Genomic DNA, 17,047 nt, shown 5'->3' on the forward strand with positions numbered 1-17,047 from the left:
CTCCCTTTTATATTTTTAATTATTTCTTTAATCTCCTAGGTGAAATGAACTTCTTTCTCCTGACCACTCTGAGGGAAGATAGTTATCCAATGATGGACAAGGAGAGTAGTCTGTGCTTAATATGTGAAAAGACTTCTTACCTTAAGCTCACTGATGCTGAGATTTCTACTAAATGCAGACCCTTACCAATTGGGAATTTGTATCTTTACATACGTCAGCACTATATGAGATGCTAGCTAATGTGTACTCTGAATCACTAAATAAAGATTGGTTAGATGTAGAATCCCACCATCTTGGAGTTAGATGGCAGTGTGTAAGAAGTTGTGGTACAATGAAAAGGGATTTGTACTTAAGATTACATATCCTGGGCTTGCCTTTCCTTTTACCAGCTGGATGATACTGAATACCTCACTTGATTTTTTAGAGCCTGAGTTTCTCTGTACAATGACTTTGTGTAAGGAATTACATGAGACAGAGAAAGCCTAGTTTCCTGCCTCTCCCATCTCATACCTTCGAAACCAGGTCCATTTAACTCATATTCAGCTTAAACTCACCTCAATGGAAACTAGACTCCTTATCAATAAGGGGGGAATTTAATGAGCCTAACTGCATGATTTTAAAGAGCTCAGCCCTGTTAATGTGGCTGTATATTCTGTTTTGACCTTAATAATCAGGCTCTGGTCCTATTCTTAGGGCATTAGAGCAAAGAGCAAAGGTTTTGAAACTAGCATCTCCAATGCTAGAGGATCTGGATTCAAGTCTTGCCTATAACACTTTTTAAGATGTGTGGCCTTAAGAGCATTAGCTGAAGTCTCTAGGACTCTGATCCTTCCTCTTGTACCCAGGGAAATGATAAGATATACCTACAGGAAAGTTTAGCACCGTGTTCAGGCACCATTCTTGGTCTTGCTCCAGCCTTGTATTCCAGTTGAATGGAGACCCTGCATGATTTCCAAGTTCCCCTAGGACCTGGACCATGTCTTGCTTTTTTCTAGTTATCTTGGGTACTGAAATGCCATTTGCACATCCAGCCAGATCAGTGTTGTTCCTGTGGGATGTCCATGACACCAGAGCAGCTTATCTGCTGCCCAAGGCTCCTTGTTCTCTTTTGCAACACCAGAAAGCCACAGCTAATTTCCCAGATTCTTCTTGCTCCCTTTCTCTAATTTCCTTTGGCTACTTATGGTAAATGTGCCTGAGTCAACCTTCTTGCCTTTCTGATTCAGTTTAGTTTCTGGGTCCTGATTATATTATTATCTAGAGGTTTGTTGGTCATCTCAAGGAAAATTACCGAGAAGAGTTGACAAAATTGAAGGCTTAGACATTTTTAACCAAAATTCAAATGATCCAAATTGGTTGCTATTTTCTGTGATAACAAATGACTTCAGAAATAATGATACAGAGCAGATAATTTTTTAAATTAGAGACATTTGATTTGTCTCTCTAAGGGAAAGGTGATATATTAATAATGAGGAGGAAAACAATGCATTTGAAAGAAATCTATGATATGTAGAGACCATTTAGAAGAAAAGAATAGAAATAGTTAATTTATTATTGAGAATAATGCCTGTCATCATTCATGAAAACTCTCATATTACACATTTAAAAAAATGGAAATACAACTTTCTAACCTGTTTGAGTTTTTTTCATTGGATTTTGAGCACACTCACTGAAAGTATAAAACTGCAATATCTTCCAGGTAGTTCGTAGGAACATCTGATTGACATTAGGAAAGAAAATTTACTAGCTGAATTTCATAAACACATTAGTGTAAAAGTGTAGGGTTGAACCACTGAGTATGATGACTAAGGGAGTGTAGCTATAGACTTGTCTTCCATGCGATCTACTTATTTTCATGATATTTGTTATCAGATTTAACAGCCACTGAGGCTGTTTTTCCAGTGTTAAACTAAAGATTAAAAAATAACGAAGCACATACTATGACATTGCTTTCTCTCAAATATTTTTATTATAATTAGAGCAGATAGGCTTTCTGTGCCATATAAAATGTTGCACAATGAGACAAGATGTAAATATAAAAGCATGTCATTTATTCATCTTTGTTTCATGATCTAAAGTATTTTTTGTGTATATTTTGTAATGTACACATTAAGGCAATAAGGATGTGTCCTTGCTTTTTATTTTCTCCCCGATGGGGTGAAGAATCAAGACCATATTGTCCAATGTATAGGATATTTTTCTTGGGAAGAGAAGCCTGTAATTCTGAAGGGCTGTCAGGTGGAAATGGTAATAGATTTGTGTTGTGTTGCTCTACATAGGTATAGGATTAATAATAATAATGGTCAACATTTATTGAACATTTCCTATGCACCAGGCACCACACTAAGCACTTAACATCGATTGTTTTATTTATTCCTCTTTTCTACCTTAGGAGACAGGTATCATTACCATCCTCATATCAGAATGGAGGAGGCTCAGCTGATAGAGCTCCAGTAAGTTTCACAAAGCCGCACATAAGGAAGGCAGAGCTAAAGGTTGAATTCACATCTTTCTGACTCTAAAAGTTTGTGCTGTTAACATTATCAGGCTTAGCATAATGACTGATAGTCATTCATTATGAAAGTTACCCACAGAGGAATGAATGGATTGTATCACTAAACACTTGGTTCTTTACCTCTGTAGAGGTGTCCAACTAAATGCCTGGAAGGGTTTCTTCATGAGTGGTGTGACTGTAATTTATAATAAATATTTCATGCTTGTCCCCCCTCCTTGTGCAGAACTTCTGGGTTGGTGAACATGTGGAGATTTGGGGAGAGTGGTGGGCATATAAGCTTGGATCTTTTCCTTACCTTTGCCCTATGCATCTCCTGAGTTCTATCTCTTTCTAATAAGCTGGTAATCTAGTAAGAAAAATGTTTCTCTGAGTTTGATAAGCCACTCTAGCAAGTTAGCTGAACCCAACGAGGGATCATTATGTCTAGTGAAGTTTGGCTCACTTTCTGCTTCCATCTTTAGAGCTCTGAGGGTGCCCTCTTTAGATTACCACCTTGAGAGGTAGGGTAAGAGACTGAATAACTCTTTTGCAATTGTTTAGAATATGTTAACCCCAGAATAAGATTTTTGCTCTCAGCTCAACAATTGACCTCACATAACCATATCTGGATAGAAAGAAATCATGTGGTCTAGTGGCAAACTGAATCAAGGGAACTAAACTGAAGATAAATATTAGACAAAACAGGCCTGCATGTAAAAAATTAAAGTTTATGATGGGCTAATGTGCAGCTAGCTCTCACTGTTGATGTTATTTGTAGTTTTAATTTAGAGCTTTGTATCCGTGGTAAGGGCATATTTCAGTGTAAGAGGATATCCAAGCTGGTTTTGCCTGATACCAAGGGATGAGAGATGCTACATTCTGGTTGCTTAGTTCTTAACTTCTCATGAAAATTGAACAGGAAAATGCTGTAGAGATCTTATGAGAAGGGTTTCTGGGGATGATTGTGAATATACCCTTCCCAGCCCTCTCTATGAGCAACTGTGGACGTTGCCTGCTGCTTCACATAGGTTGAGAAAATGACTTGAAGACCATGTTGCAGGTTTCTTAGCAGTCTCCTCCTACTTGGGGGACATAGTGACCAGTTTCTGACTTGGGCCAAGTGAGAGGCTGGCTAAAGTAGCAATAGACCAGAGGACTGCTATTTGGGAAGTAACAGAAGTCCTAAGGGCGGGTTATGCAGTCACAGTTCTGACCCAGACTTCTCTGTTTCGGAGGACGGACTGGAAAAGATCTTTGCCTTATACTTATGTAGCACATACGATTGACAAAGCTAATGCATGTTATCTTATTTGACCTGACAGTGAGTTTCTGAGATGAGCATAATTATGATTCTTGTCTTAGAGATAAGGGAGGCAGCGCTCACAGTATAAAAAAGAAACAAGGGCAGCCCTGGTGGCTCAGCGGTTTAGCGCCGCCTTCAGCCCATGGCCTGGTCCTGGAAACCCGAGATCGAGTCCCACGTCAGGCTCCCTGCATGGAGCCTGCTTCTCCCTCTGCCGGTGTCTCTGTCTCTCTGTCTGTCTGTCTCTCTCTCTCTCTCTCTCTCTCTGTGTCTCATGAATAAACAAAATCTTTAAAAAAAATTACAAGAAAAAGTCATCACTTAAAAACAAACAAAAACAATCCTCCCCCAAGAAATCCCCAAAAGACCAAAAACACTCGTATTTCTAGATTCAAACCAGAAAGAATCATGGTTTAAAACTTAGCAACTACCTTAATAAGTGTTAGGCAACGTTGTAAAGGCCTTCCTATATTGAAGTCCTTTAGTCCTGCCCACACTCTAGAAAAAAAGGTAGTATTATTAGCTACATTCTATAGATAACTGAAACTTTCAAAAGTTGTCTCCTCAACTTGTCTGCTAGAAAGCAGAAGAAATGGCAGGTGAACATGGCACTCTGGCTCCTTTGCCTTTACTGTGATGTTCTTTCCACTATAGCACATTGGCTACATAAGGACTTTTAAAATCTAAAGATCTCTCTAGGTTAGATTCACTGCCAACAAAGCATTGCCAAATGAAAAGCCTTTGGGACATTCTTAGATGCCAATGTAAGAATAATTTTATTCAAACTACCGATTTGTGGCAAGCAGTTACTATTAAAATGCATAGGGGAGTCACAAAAGAGTTAATATTTTAAACAGTTTGCACCCTTCCTCGCAACTCATTTCTAACATTAATTATTTAGGAAGCTATTTCTTAGGTACACTTCAACTTAGCCTGAGTAGATGATCACAAGTTCTAAATGGCAAACATTAATAAGGTGTCAGTGTTGTGCTCAGAACACTGAGTATGTTCTGTTGGCTTCATCCATGCTCTACACCTTCCCCGCCGTGGTGTGCCAGAAAGTGGGATAACCGGGCTGGAGTCAGACATTCCTGGCTTCTGTTCTATCAAGTACATAATCTCTGAGTTTGAAATCCTCATTTGTAAATTGAGAAAAATACATGCATACTATTTTTGAGAGGTGGGAAGATGAGATGAATAGGTGTTCAATAAGTATCACTATCCCTATTTCTTGTGTCCCCCTATCATTTTGTAATCCCATTTTGTGAGTTTTGGCAATTCAGTCATCATCTGTGAACCTCAAATTTACGACCTGTAAAATGGAACTATCAAAATATCTCACAGGGCTTTTGTAAGACTGTATTACTTAATACCAAGTGCAATCGCTTTTCAAGTTAGGATTCCTGTTACCCACCCCCATACCATCCATAAGGGCCTCTTCAAGTAAGCAAGTCTTGCTCTTGTTGCTGCTTTAAGCTTTAAAAGCAATCCTGTACCCTGTTTCATCTTCTCCCTTTCTTTTCCTTCTTCTTCTTGGTGTCTTGGCAAGTGAATCTGTGTTCGCTTGACTCCTGTGGTTTGTTCCTTGTCCAGAGAGACCTTGATGGGTGATCTTTATTAGGAGGCTCACCTGATTTCTTCCCTGCAGCCCACCAAATATCCTGCTCTCTTCCTTGCACTGCTATCTTTAAAACCCAAACTGGTAAAGGAGGAGCTCCCCACTACTTGAATGCAACATTTTTTGCAGGGTGTTTGCAATGGGTAAACGCATGATTAAACCACAGTAGAACATTTTTGTAATGTCTACTGGAGATGAAAATATTCTTCCTTAGAGCATTTGTCACTTTAGTGTTCACACTCTGGAATGTCCTAATACATTCCTCTGAAAACAGCAGCTGCTTCCCTTCCATTACCCAAACAGACAGTTTAAAACTCAGACCTGCATTTTCATTAAGGGCCTACTATGTGCAAACCCTGTGTGCCCTGTGGGTGCCCAGAGATTAATTAAACACAGCACTTACTCTGGATTTTCTGACACCAGAATCAGATGGAGACCTCTCCCACCACTTCATTGCTCCCAGTCCTGAGCCACTTGATCTGCTTGCTGGCTGGTGAGTCCCCTGGGCTGCATTGCTTCTGTACTCATGCCTGGGGAGGACATCTTACCAGAGGGACATGTCAAGAGTTTGGGAGCAGGGCCATTCTGCTAGAACATGCCTGTGTTTGCATGTTTTTGTTCTTAGCTGACAACCTATGAACACACATTGTGAAAGAGAAAGATGAGGTAAATGAGAGCAGTAAGGAAAAAAATGGGTCCCTCAACAAGGATTAGAGGGAGATGAAAACCAGGTGCATGAGACCTGCACAGCAAGCATCCTCTAAAAGAAAAAAATGCAGAGTTGAGTGCATTTTTTGTGCCCTGATCTGGAGATTTAGCTATGAGGACAACCTGGTCCCCACCTTGAGAGTAGCACAGAATCTCATAACTAGACTCCTCTTGTGTCGTCCTCCGTCCTGTTCTTGTCCTGCCTGCCCTGCCCAGTGTCCTCTGCATTTCCCGGCTTCCAGGGGCTGCTCCCAATCCTTAGGGAGATTCCTGTGTTAGCTCTAATCTCTTAATGTGTGGCCTCCCTTAGGGATAATTGCAAATCTAAAAGAGTCTGCAAAAGATAAAAACACTCTTTAAACCTCCCAACATTGAGACTGCAGTGGTGGAAGATAAGGCAGCAGTTCACTCTTTATGGAGGTGGGGCCTTGCCTGATGCCCTTCAGGTTTGCCACGGGAGTTGTCTCTCCTGCATGTGCCTGAGGGAGCCCTTGCCAGGGATCTGGCCCTCCCAAGCCAGCTCCAGAGACTGCCAGGTGCTGTCTGCTGACCCCCAATTCTGGTGTCCCCTGGCCTTTGCTGAGACTGGCTGCGCTCATGCGTGAGGGACTGAAGTGGTTTCATCCTATGGGATGCATCCTATGGCCGTCCTTTAGTTCCAAGAGTTGAGTTTCTGCTGTTACTAACTTAAGAGTAAATCTATAGCTGGTTTAAGTTCTTAACGTACCAAAAGGATCTCAGCATTTAAAAGGTCTACACGAATTCTGTGGAAGAGGAGCCTGATCTGGGAAATACAGTGTTTGGCAGGATGCTGTATTTTCCTTTCTGGTAGAGAGAATTTCTCCTTCTATACAAGGTTCTTCATGCTGAATCTGAATATGCTGAACTACGGACCGGCAGTGACACTGGAAGCCCCAGATTTGTGAATATATAGTTTAGACACTAAGCACTTGAGAGAAGAGACTTAGAGGACGTAGAGTCCATTTTCCTCTTTTCTTTTTAACCTCTTGAAGCATATTATTTTCATTTTGTGGATGAAGAAACTGATCCTAAAAGGATCAGTCCTCATTATCAGGGGGAAATGGGGACCATTGAGGAAGAATAAGGACAGAGCTTCACGCAGCTCATCTGGGACTTGTTTCTCTCTGAACCCTCTCTAGACTTGTCTTTACATCTGACTTCTGGTGATGACATTCAGGCTTTATTTAAAAATTAATGAGGTAAGGACATGCTTACCTCACAAGAAGGTATAGACTAGGAAAATATAATTCAGAGACTCTGCAAGTGGATTGAATATGGTTACCTAAGTGCTTTGGAGTGGATCCCATGGGACTTATCTCTCCCTCTAGAAACCTCCAAACCTGGAGTCTATCATTATCAATTCTTGGGCTTCACACTGCCTTCTCTAGGCCTCTCTTACAAAAATGGAAATTCCTCTAGAAAGAAGAACATCACGACCCGAACATGTTGATGTACACTGATGGATCAAGTAATAGTCTTGCTGATGGAAAGACAAGCTGCTTGTACGAGAAAACACAGTCAACAGGTTAGAGGAATGAGGAGAAGAGGTGAGCAGTATGAAAACCTCACCTTCTTGATGATCAGGCCTTCGGTTAAGAGAAGGTTCTTGCCCTCCTTGAGCTGCCATGCTTGGGCAGCAACCTCACCCTGAACATCATTTCAGAAGAAAAATCTGACCCTATTTTCCTAGCACTGACAATGGCAGCAAATTGCCTCAGCTAGACACCTAACTGATAAAAGCAACTGTATAATTTCCATTGTGCCCATTTTTGTAGTCACGTCGACATCCTTAGATCCTTACAACACTGACAGCCAGGGAGTTAGCTAATAATTCCTTTCCAATAATCACCAGCCCCTGTGTAAAAGGACTTCTGGCCCCATATGCAGGATGGTTCTATGTGGGAAGTACTTAGGCGAGGCATGGGGGAAGGAAGACTTTGGGGGTTATTAGGGTTGAGGGGCAAAAATCACCATCATCACTTGGGTCTATGTCTGACCTAGAAGTAAACCACATAGCAATGATTCTTTTTAGAACTGTGTCCCCTGTTGAACATGTCTCCCCAGTCCTCCAGGTGCCACCATTACTGTACCCTGGAATTATAGCAGCTGCCTCTTAGTAGGTCTCCCTTGAGTGTATAGTCTGTACCTACTGGCCAATCTACAGTCCAAATAATTGTCATCTTGTTGCTCTGCTGCTCAAAATCTTAGAGCTTACTCTTTAGTAGTAGGTCTGAATTCCCCTCTCTTAATTTCTTTTTTTGAATCTTACCAAACCCAGTCTATCCTAATGCAGTTCTATTCCTCAGTGTGTAGCTTCTTTTGAGTTGGGACTTAGTTTCTCCCCCTCCTCTGCCTACATCATGATCTTTTTACCTTATATGCATTTGCTCATCTCTTCCCACCCCTCCCTGTCACAGGAAGTCCCTCTTTTCTGTCTTTCCAAATGTTATCTATCCCTTAAGTTGCAGCTAAGTGCTCTGATTACTGCAGCCCAAAGTACTGGGTCAGTCCTCTCATTTATGACCAGTACCACACAGCTCTACAGATGTGTTGCTCCCAGCGATTAATGGATGCTAGCTAACCTTTCTCCACCAAAGACTGAGCAGCTTGAGAGCTGTCCACAGATGTCTCCTATATTTCTCATAAGGCCATGCCCTCCATCCCTTTTCAACCACCCCCTTTATAAACTATTACTCTCTACTTGGCCTGCATTATCTTTCTTTATACCACTAACAACACCTAACATTATCCAGCATTGTTTCTTCTACTAGAATATAAGTTCCATAACTTAGGCAGAGGCTTCATTTATCTTGCCATCCTTTGTATACCCAATAACTGCTACAAAGCCTAGAATATAGTAGGACTTCAGTAAATGATTGTTAAATGATTTAATGAATGAGTTTTTATTTATTGGCCAATTCATATCCGAAGTGATGGAGGAGAAAAGGGGAGAACCAATCCTTTCCACTATCTATGTGGCTGCCATACTTCTAAAACTGAACTCTCAGATGGTCCTTTTCCCATCAGAAAAGAGAGCCAAACTTGGCTGTACACCCATAATACTCCAATTCATAGAGGTATTGCACATTCCTGTCAGGAGAGCCCTGTAATCAGGGTCTATAGGCAAGGCCAGCTTACTGCGACAAAATGCATGGACTTTTACTACTCGGCCTACTTCATGGATTGCTGTGAGGTTCAAATGCAAGAAAGTATAACAAAAAGTGTTAAATTGTAAATCAACATAAAAATGGGAAGCATTAGTTGACCAGCTGGTGGTGTGAAGAACTGGAATTAATTTTTATGGAGATGGCAAGGGGTATTGTGGACAACGAGTATTGAAAGTTAACATTAAAAGGCAGAGTTAGGAGCTCTCCAGTAGAACCTGAAAGATAATGCAGTTTTGCTTGTTTGGAAGACCTTTCTAGATACATCAGAAGTTCAGTAAGAAGGATGCTTTTTTCCTTTGAGAAGCAAAAATGATGTATTTCCACATTTGAATACTGGTCAGTGGATCCTTTCCGAAAGAAAAAGTTAAAAAAGCTTTCAAAAACGTTAGGAATATTGATGGGGGCGGAATATCCCACCGTCATCACTATTGTCATCAGCATCATCAAATGAATCCTTGCCAATGATCTCAAAAGGTAGATATTACTTTATTTTCTTTTTTTTTAAATTTAAGCATAGGGGAGAACTGTGGAACAAAGATAGATGAAGTCACTTACGTGGACTCTCTTAGCTAGTAAATAACAGGGTCAAGAATTTAATAAGAATTGCTAACACTTATCAAGAATTTTCTAAACATCAGTCTTTGTTCTTAGTGACTTCTTTAATATAATACAAAGATGCAGGTTAATGTTATTCCTGGCTTATAGAAAGGAAGACTGAGATTGAGAAATAAAACCATTCCTTAAGGTCACACAACTAGGAAGGGCAGGAGCCAAGACCTAAGCCTAGACAGGTGGCTCTGGAGCCCATGTACTTCTACACTACTCTGTGCTGCTGCCTGAGTCCCTAGTATCTGTTCTTTGAGATGTCCAACATATGGTTCAACTTTTATAATCAGAGAAGCTATTTCCATTACTCCTACTAAATAAAATGAGGGAGGAATACAGAACAGAAAGTGAGGGATTTAAGGGAGGGATGGGGAAGAAACAGCCTGAGTTGCTTAGGTGAGTTCTAATGAAGACTCTCCTGGAATTATTCCTGGCTGGAGAAAGCAGATGGTGTGGCTGCTGTTAACAGGGATCCTAAGGAGGGTCTAACAAGCCTGCCTGTGAGTAGAAGATGGTTGTCAGTTGGGGAGGGGCCCTACCCAGCTGTGTGAAGGGTTTGCTAAAATGGAATTAGGGCTTATTGAGAAGTAAAGAGCAACATCCAGCTGCCTGAGAATTACATTGACAGGATGCAAAGGCAAGAGAATATTGTGTAAACCTTATTTACAGATCAATAGATAATCTTTCATACACAAAAGGTCAGCTCCAGGAAGGCAGAGCAGTAAAGAAAGAAATATAGCCTGCAAATACAATATTGACTTAAAAAATGCACCCAAATGAATCCTTTGATGTATATTCTTCTAGTCAAAGTACATTTCTTTATTCATGAGTTTTTTCTAACCACTTTAGATTCCTCAGTGAGGTATGAAGGCAGTGATGAAGAATGTTGATTTCTAGTTGTCTTGAATTCTGTGCCATCAAATGATGAGCATGAAATGGAATCAATGCTGAAAATTTCAGAACAACATTTGTGTGTGTGTATGTGTGAGTGTGTGTGGCAATTAGGATGCTCAAGTCAAATGGAAACTTACCCCTAACCTCTTGTAATTTCCTGCTTTGGTGGCTGAGATAATAAACATTTATCCTGGCTTCAGGAAAATAAACAACTATTCAATCCTCCTGGTTCCCTCTGGATTCCTTCATCCATTTTGTGTTTCTCCTTTGCCTTGAAGCAAGTAGTTCATCATCCCAAAGAGTATCTGAAATCGTTGCCATCCACCTCTACCTGGCTGCTGGATTGTAAGGCCATTTATGACTGCTGCTCAGACACAAATAAGCATGGAAGGAAAAGGAAGCTTTACTAGGCTTTTTTTCCATTATAGACTCTTTCAGATTAGAGGTTCAACTAATTTAGATCCCTTATCAGTATGGAAACTTTTTCAAAGGGCCACAGTCTGAGCCCTGAATAGAAGTATTGCTGGTAGAAGTGCCTCTGGAGTGCAGAGTTGATATAGTTCCCAGGGTCACCATATGCCACATCTGAAGGAAGAAAAGCCCACTCTTGAAAAGCCCACTCTTGGCAATAAGTCAAAAGACTTAAGATGGACAACTCTTCCTCTTAACTTCCTGGTAGAGATCAGCAAGGCAGTGGATGTGAAAGAATTTTACACACTGTAGAATTATATAAATATTTTTTTCAGAGTAATAAAGGAGGATACTTTGACAATGACACAGTTCCTCCAAACTGCATACAAATTCTTTTCTCAAATGCGCTGAGAACAGTAACCTCCTCTTATGAAAGGATGTGGCTGGAATGGGTCACCTACAGCTTTGTCTAGACTGGTGGGGGAGCCAGGCGGGACTAGGAACTGACTATTCAACCCTTCAGAGTGAGCAAAGGACACAAAGCAGAGGCTGGATTGATGACTGATGGCATAGATTTTAGCTTCTTCCAGCGTCAAAGTCATAGCCTGGCCCCTCTATTTGGTCAAAGTTTCCATTCCTCCCCCCTAGGGCTATGCCTTCTATGCCCACATCTTCCCAGTTCCTCCCCAGATCTAATCCCCTAGAGGGAAGGCTGAGGGTCCTCATTAATAAGAGTGAATGGTGTTGACCACAAAGTGTGGCCCAATGATGGGTCTAATTCTGGATCTCTTGATTTAAAACTTGGCAATGATTCCTCATACCTTATTCACCTACTCCCAGCCCACCGTTCTGACTACTATTCATGCTGTTATTATCAAGGGCTATGTGAAGGGATGGTTTTCTTCTTGGCTCTATTCTCTGTAGGAGTACTTTTCACTTCACGTATGAGTGGCCGTCATCCTGCATGCCCTAACGTGATTTTATTCTGTTATTGAAGATTCTGTGGCCCCCATATTCCACTCAGACTCTTTTTAAGTGTAAAGGGAGAGAAAGAAGGGAAGATGACAGTTGGGAAAGAAAGCAAAAAGGATTGAAAGAAGCCAACTGGGTAGTAGGCACTAATAATTTTCTTTGTATAATTATTATTTCTTCTTTTCTTTCTTTCTTTCTTTCTTTCTTTCTTTCTTTCTTTCTTTCTCTTTCTTTCTCTCCTTCCTTTCATGGAGCAGTACAGAAAAAAAAATTATCTATGATGGCAGAAGGTACTGGATTCCAGGTGGGATACTGATATTTATTAGGTAGATAGCAAAGTTTTCTAAGCCTCCGTTTCCTTATCTGTAAATAGGGTAAGATTATGTCTGTAAAAAACATTTTGAAAATTGTTTTTCAGTATACAAACTATAAATAACTATACAAACAAGAATGCCTGGGTGGCTCAGTCAGTTAAGTGTCTGACTCTTGATTTTGGCTCAAGTTGTGATCTCAGGGTTGTGAGATCAAGCCCTGCACTGGGCTCCATACTGGGCATAGAGCTTGCCTAAGATTTTCTCCCCCCCTCTGCCCCTCCCCCTTCCTGCTTCTGTTCTTTCTTTCTTTCTTTCTTTCTTTCTTTCTTTCTTTCTTTCAGATGAAGTTATAGGTTTTTTTTTAAGTTCTAAGACTGATGCCTTTTTTGTTATGCCATATTTCTTCCACTGTTATGTGTCTAATCCAGGTTTGCCTCTGCAGACAGTATAGCAAAGTCCATTTGGGGAGCCAAGCCTCCCAAGTCTGAAACTAGAAGAGGTCATAACCCTGACTTCTAAGCATGACTGCCTACACTTGTGGGGCATAGTGCAAAATGAAATGCAGGACTCTTTGTTAAAAACATGTTTAAGCATTTCAAGACAGTAACAGCAGGGAATTAAACGCAGTGGGGGGGCCCTCTGGGTATGGGGTGCTTTTGAGCATCAAGCCCTATGTGACTGCAAGGGCAGTGAAACTAGCCCTGCCTCTGACAGTAACTCAGGAATTGACAACCTTGATTATTTCTCAGATCCTTTCCAGGGCTCCTGTCAGGGAGAGGAAGTTCCATGTCATAGACTCTGTTCTGTTATATCTTTTATTCCCTTAGTCACTCAGAACTGAGTGACTGTATTGTATACAATGACCAAGTGTTGCTCATTGTACCTACTAACTCCAGTTCTTATGGATAAAAATTGAGGATTAGTCAAAGTATCACTAGCAGCTACTACTAATATGAGCATTCACCATGTGACAGGCATAGTGTAAAACTTTTTACATACTTTAAAGTGGTTATAAAGATGTCCTCTATTCTCTATCCTTCCTTGCATTGACATACCTTATTTTGTGACTTTGCAGCTTTTTCCATAAAAAAAATAAAGTCTATTTCTTTACCTCTTGAATCAAGGCTGGCCCCATGAGTTCCTTTGGCTAATAAAATGCTCCAGAAGAGACAGTGTACTAGTTCAGGGTGTAGATCTCAAGAGGCTTAAAAGTTTTAGCTCTCTGTTGGGACCCCAAGACTGCCATTAGAACAAGTCTTTGTTAGCCTACTGAAATGAGCATCACTTTGTGGAGACCTGTCATCTCAACTGAGACCATCTGCAGCAGCCAGCCACCAGTTGATCTGCCACCAAACTGTAGTTACTTAAGTGAGCTTAGCTAAGGCCTGGCAAAGAGTCCAGGCCGCAGATCCATTCCACAGATCAACTCAGACAGGTGAGAGGCAATAAATAGCTGTTGCTTTAAACCTTTTTTTTTTTTTTGGCAGGGGTGGGGTTGATACATTATTATGTTATAGGTAACAGATATACATCTATCATTACTATTATTTCCATTCTTGTGACAGGGAAATAAACTTTGAGAGATTAAGTTCTAGCCTATGAAAAGTAGCTAGTGAAGGGGCTTAGTGTGACTTCTAGTCCAACTTCCTTTTTTTAAGGATTTATTTATTTATTTATTCATGAGACACACACACACACACACACACACACACACACACACACACACAGAAGGCGGGGGGGGGAGGGGAGGGAGAAGCAGGCTCCATGCAGGGAGCCCGATGTGGGACTCGATCCCAGGTCTCCAGGATCACGCTCTGGGCTGAAGGCGGTGCTAAACCGCTGAGCCACTGGGCTGCCCTACTTCTAGCCCAACTTCTTATGTAGCATTTTATGGGGTCCTATCCTAGTACTCTGGGCTCTGTCAGGCACTCAGCTATTTTGAAAGCCATTTGAATGGAAGAAGCAGGGTTTTTGCTGATGGGGCAGGCCCAAAGGATGGAGCTCAAACACTAGGAATCTCTCTGCTGATACAATACCATGTCTATTATTAACTAAAACTCACAAAATAAATCACTGTAATGTATCAAAGAAAAAATGCATATGTGCAGAACAAAAGAGATGATGTCTTTGAGGTCGAGGTCACAGTTAAATGCTAGCACAAATTCTGGCTGCATCTTATTAACACTAAATTATGACTGAGTTCTGCAAGAGGTCCATGTGACAATTCCATTAATGCAAATGGCATGGCTTATGATGTCTGTTTTTGTAAATGAAAATAAAAATGCAATTATATTAGTGGAACTCACTTATTAAACTAAAATAAAATCCACCGGGGATTCCCGGGTGGCTTAGCGGTTTAGCACCTGCCTTTGGCCCAGGGCATGATCCTGGAGTCCTGGAATCAAGTTCCACATTGGGCTCCCTGCATGGAGCCTGCTTTTCCCTCTGCCTCTCTCTATCTCTCATGAATAAATAAATAAAATATTTTTAAAAAATCCGCCAGCAGGTGTTAACCCACATCTTTTATAAAAAACTGTTGCTCCCCGGAGTAGCAAGTGGACATTTTACTAAAACAGGAATACACAATTTGTTTATAGAGGGGGCACCAGAATATCTATAAAAGTTCTTACAAATATCGTAGGTTGGGAAGGCTCTGGAAGGCATCAGGGTCGATGTATAGCAGGTTGTTGGCCTTTTCAATTCTACTGCAAAACAGAAGAACATGCACATGAACTAACATTAAGAAATGCTGTAGTATTTTTCACATTATACAAAGAATATATCGGTCATTCACCTACTTATCCATCTATCCATCCATCATTTTAACAAAAAGTTGAGACTGCATGCAGTGCTTTTACTACACCAAACTGTACACACTAAGTATTAACCCATTTTTCTCCCATAACTAATGTCCTCTTGCAACCTGTTAATCATAGCCAAACAAAGCACTGGTTGACTGGGTCCTTTTCACTCAGTACACTGCATCTTGAAACCAGTAAGTGTCTGAGGAGGCTAAGAGGGCAGGGATGAGACTTAGGGGAAAAAAATGTAAAGAGGCAAAGGAAAACAAAGGTCACGTGAAAAGTAGTGGACATCTCTGATTTTAACCAGCACAGTAGCTGGGAATGTGCTGGTGATTTCCTTCCAGCTATAGACAGGTTGCTCTCACAGTTCCTGAAATGTGGTGACTTCTGCCCTTGTTGGCTTTTTCTGTGTCTTGATCAATAGTCTGGAGGTGAGCATGTTCACATTTGGATTCCAACAGAGAGAGGCTGCCCTTTCCTCATCTTGCTGGATCAATGTATATTTGCAGAGATGCTCTGTGTTAATTACTTCCTCCCTGTTTCATTAGCTTTTATGTTGCAGTAACCTGTAGCTACCCAGATCCAAGTGCCAGGTAATTAATTATTTTAAGTACAGTCAGTGCTACATGGGGGTGAGCACCTCTCTGTGTGGGGAAGAGATGAAAGAGCCATTCCATTAGTTCCACTGCACAGTGAACCACAGAGAAGGATGCTTGCTTGATTCTGTCCAGAGGGCTGGCTGTCCTTTGGTTCATTTCTTTGACATTCCCTGTGGGTTCTGAGACCCTGGTCAAAACTCTTTTCCCAACTAAGATAAGGAGAGACCAAGCAGAAGAAAGAAAGGAAGGAACAGGAAGGCAATGGGGGAGAGCCAGGGAAAGCATCGTTTACAGAGGCTTAATGGTATTGAGCAATAATGCAGGTGGGAGGCAGAATGGGAGAAGGAAGGAAAAGGGAAGGGTAGTCTGCTAGTATGGACAGACCAAGTGCCATTTCTAAACAAATATATGGATTATGTGAATGTGTATATGTATATATATGCTTGGCAAATGCTAAGATATTTAAAAAAATAATGTTAGGATTTATTTTCAAGTCCTTATCCTGCTGTGGGTTTGGCTGGGTAACTTTAGATTAGTCTTGCAGCTTCTCTGTGTCTTTCATCCTCATCTGTAACATTAAGAAAGTGGTTTGGTGGCTTTCCTAACTATGTTCTGTGGGAATTTTGTGAGATATTAATATATGCCCCAGAAGAAGAAACCTTTTCAATGATAGTGGTTGAGAAATCCTTAATAAAATATCCTCCTTGGAGATTCTAAGTATGTATTTGCATGTTATAGATTCTAAGTTTTCCTATAGTAAGTGAATCTAATTTTATTTGCCCAGTGTTTCCTAATCTTATTTGACCCTAGAGTTGTTTACCTTTTTTAAAAATAAAACAATAATTTCCTGAGTGTTTAATGATAAACAAAATATACTTTGGAAAAATTGGGACCAGATAGTCCCCAGTCTCTTCTGCCTTGACATTTTATGATTCTATGAATTAATTTATTGTAATTATAGGCTGGTGTGAAACAGAAATGTACCTGTATGAATACTGACAGATGTGTAAAATGTGAATGCCAAAAAGAGAAAGCAAATTGGGTTGTAATAAGGAACCAAGGATCGTTATGACATACTGACTCTATGCCAGTTGGTGTGTTAGGTCTAATTTATATATACCTCCTTTATTCATCAC

The 17,047-nt window shown here is 40.7% G+C and overlaps 1 protein-coding gene across 2 annotated transcripts in view; it reads right to left on the reverse strand.

Moving 5' to 3' along the window:
• The window catches only part of FSHR (follicle stimulating hormone receptor), a 175,736-nt gene that overhangs the window by 31,185 nt on the left and 127,504 nt on the right, over positions 1–17,047 (reverse strand). For both annotated transcript variants that reach the window (XM_055328935.1, XM_055328934.1), the window contains exon 4: positions 15,139–15,213. In XM_055328935.1, the coding sequence (XP_055184910.1) occupies positions 15,139–15,213 (75 nt within the window). The remainder of the gene's footprint in view (positions 1–15,138; positions 15,214–17,047) is intronic.

This window comes from Nyctereutes procyonoides, unplaced genomic scaffold, assembly GCF_905146905.1.
Source record: "Nyctereutes procyonoides isolate TBG_1078 unplaced genomic scaffold, NYPRO_anot_genome, whole genome shotgun sequence".
Classification (NCBI taxonomy): Eukaryota; Metazoa; Chordata; class Mammalia; order Carnivora; family Canidae; genus Nyctereutes; species Nyctereutes procyonoides.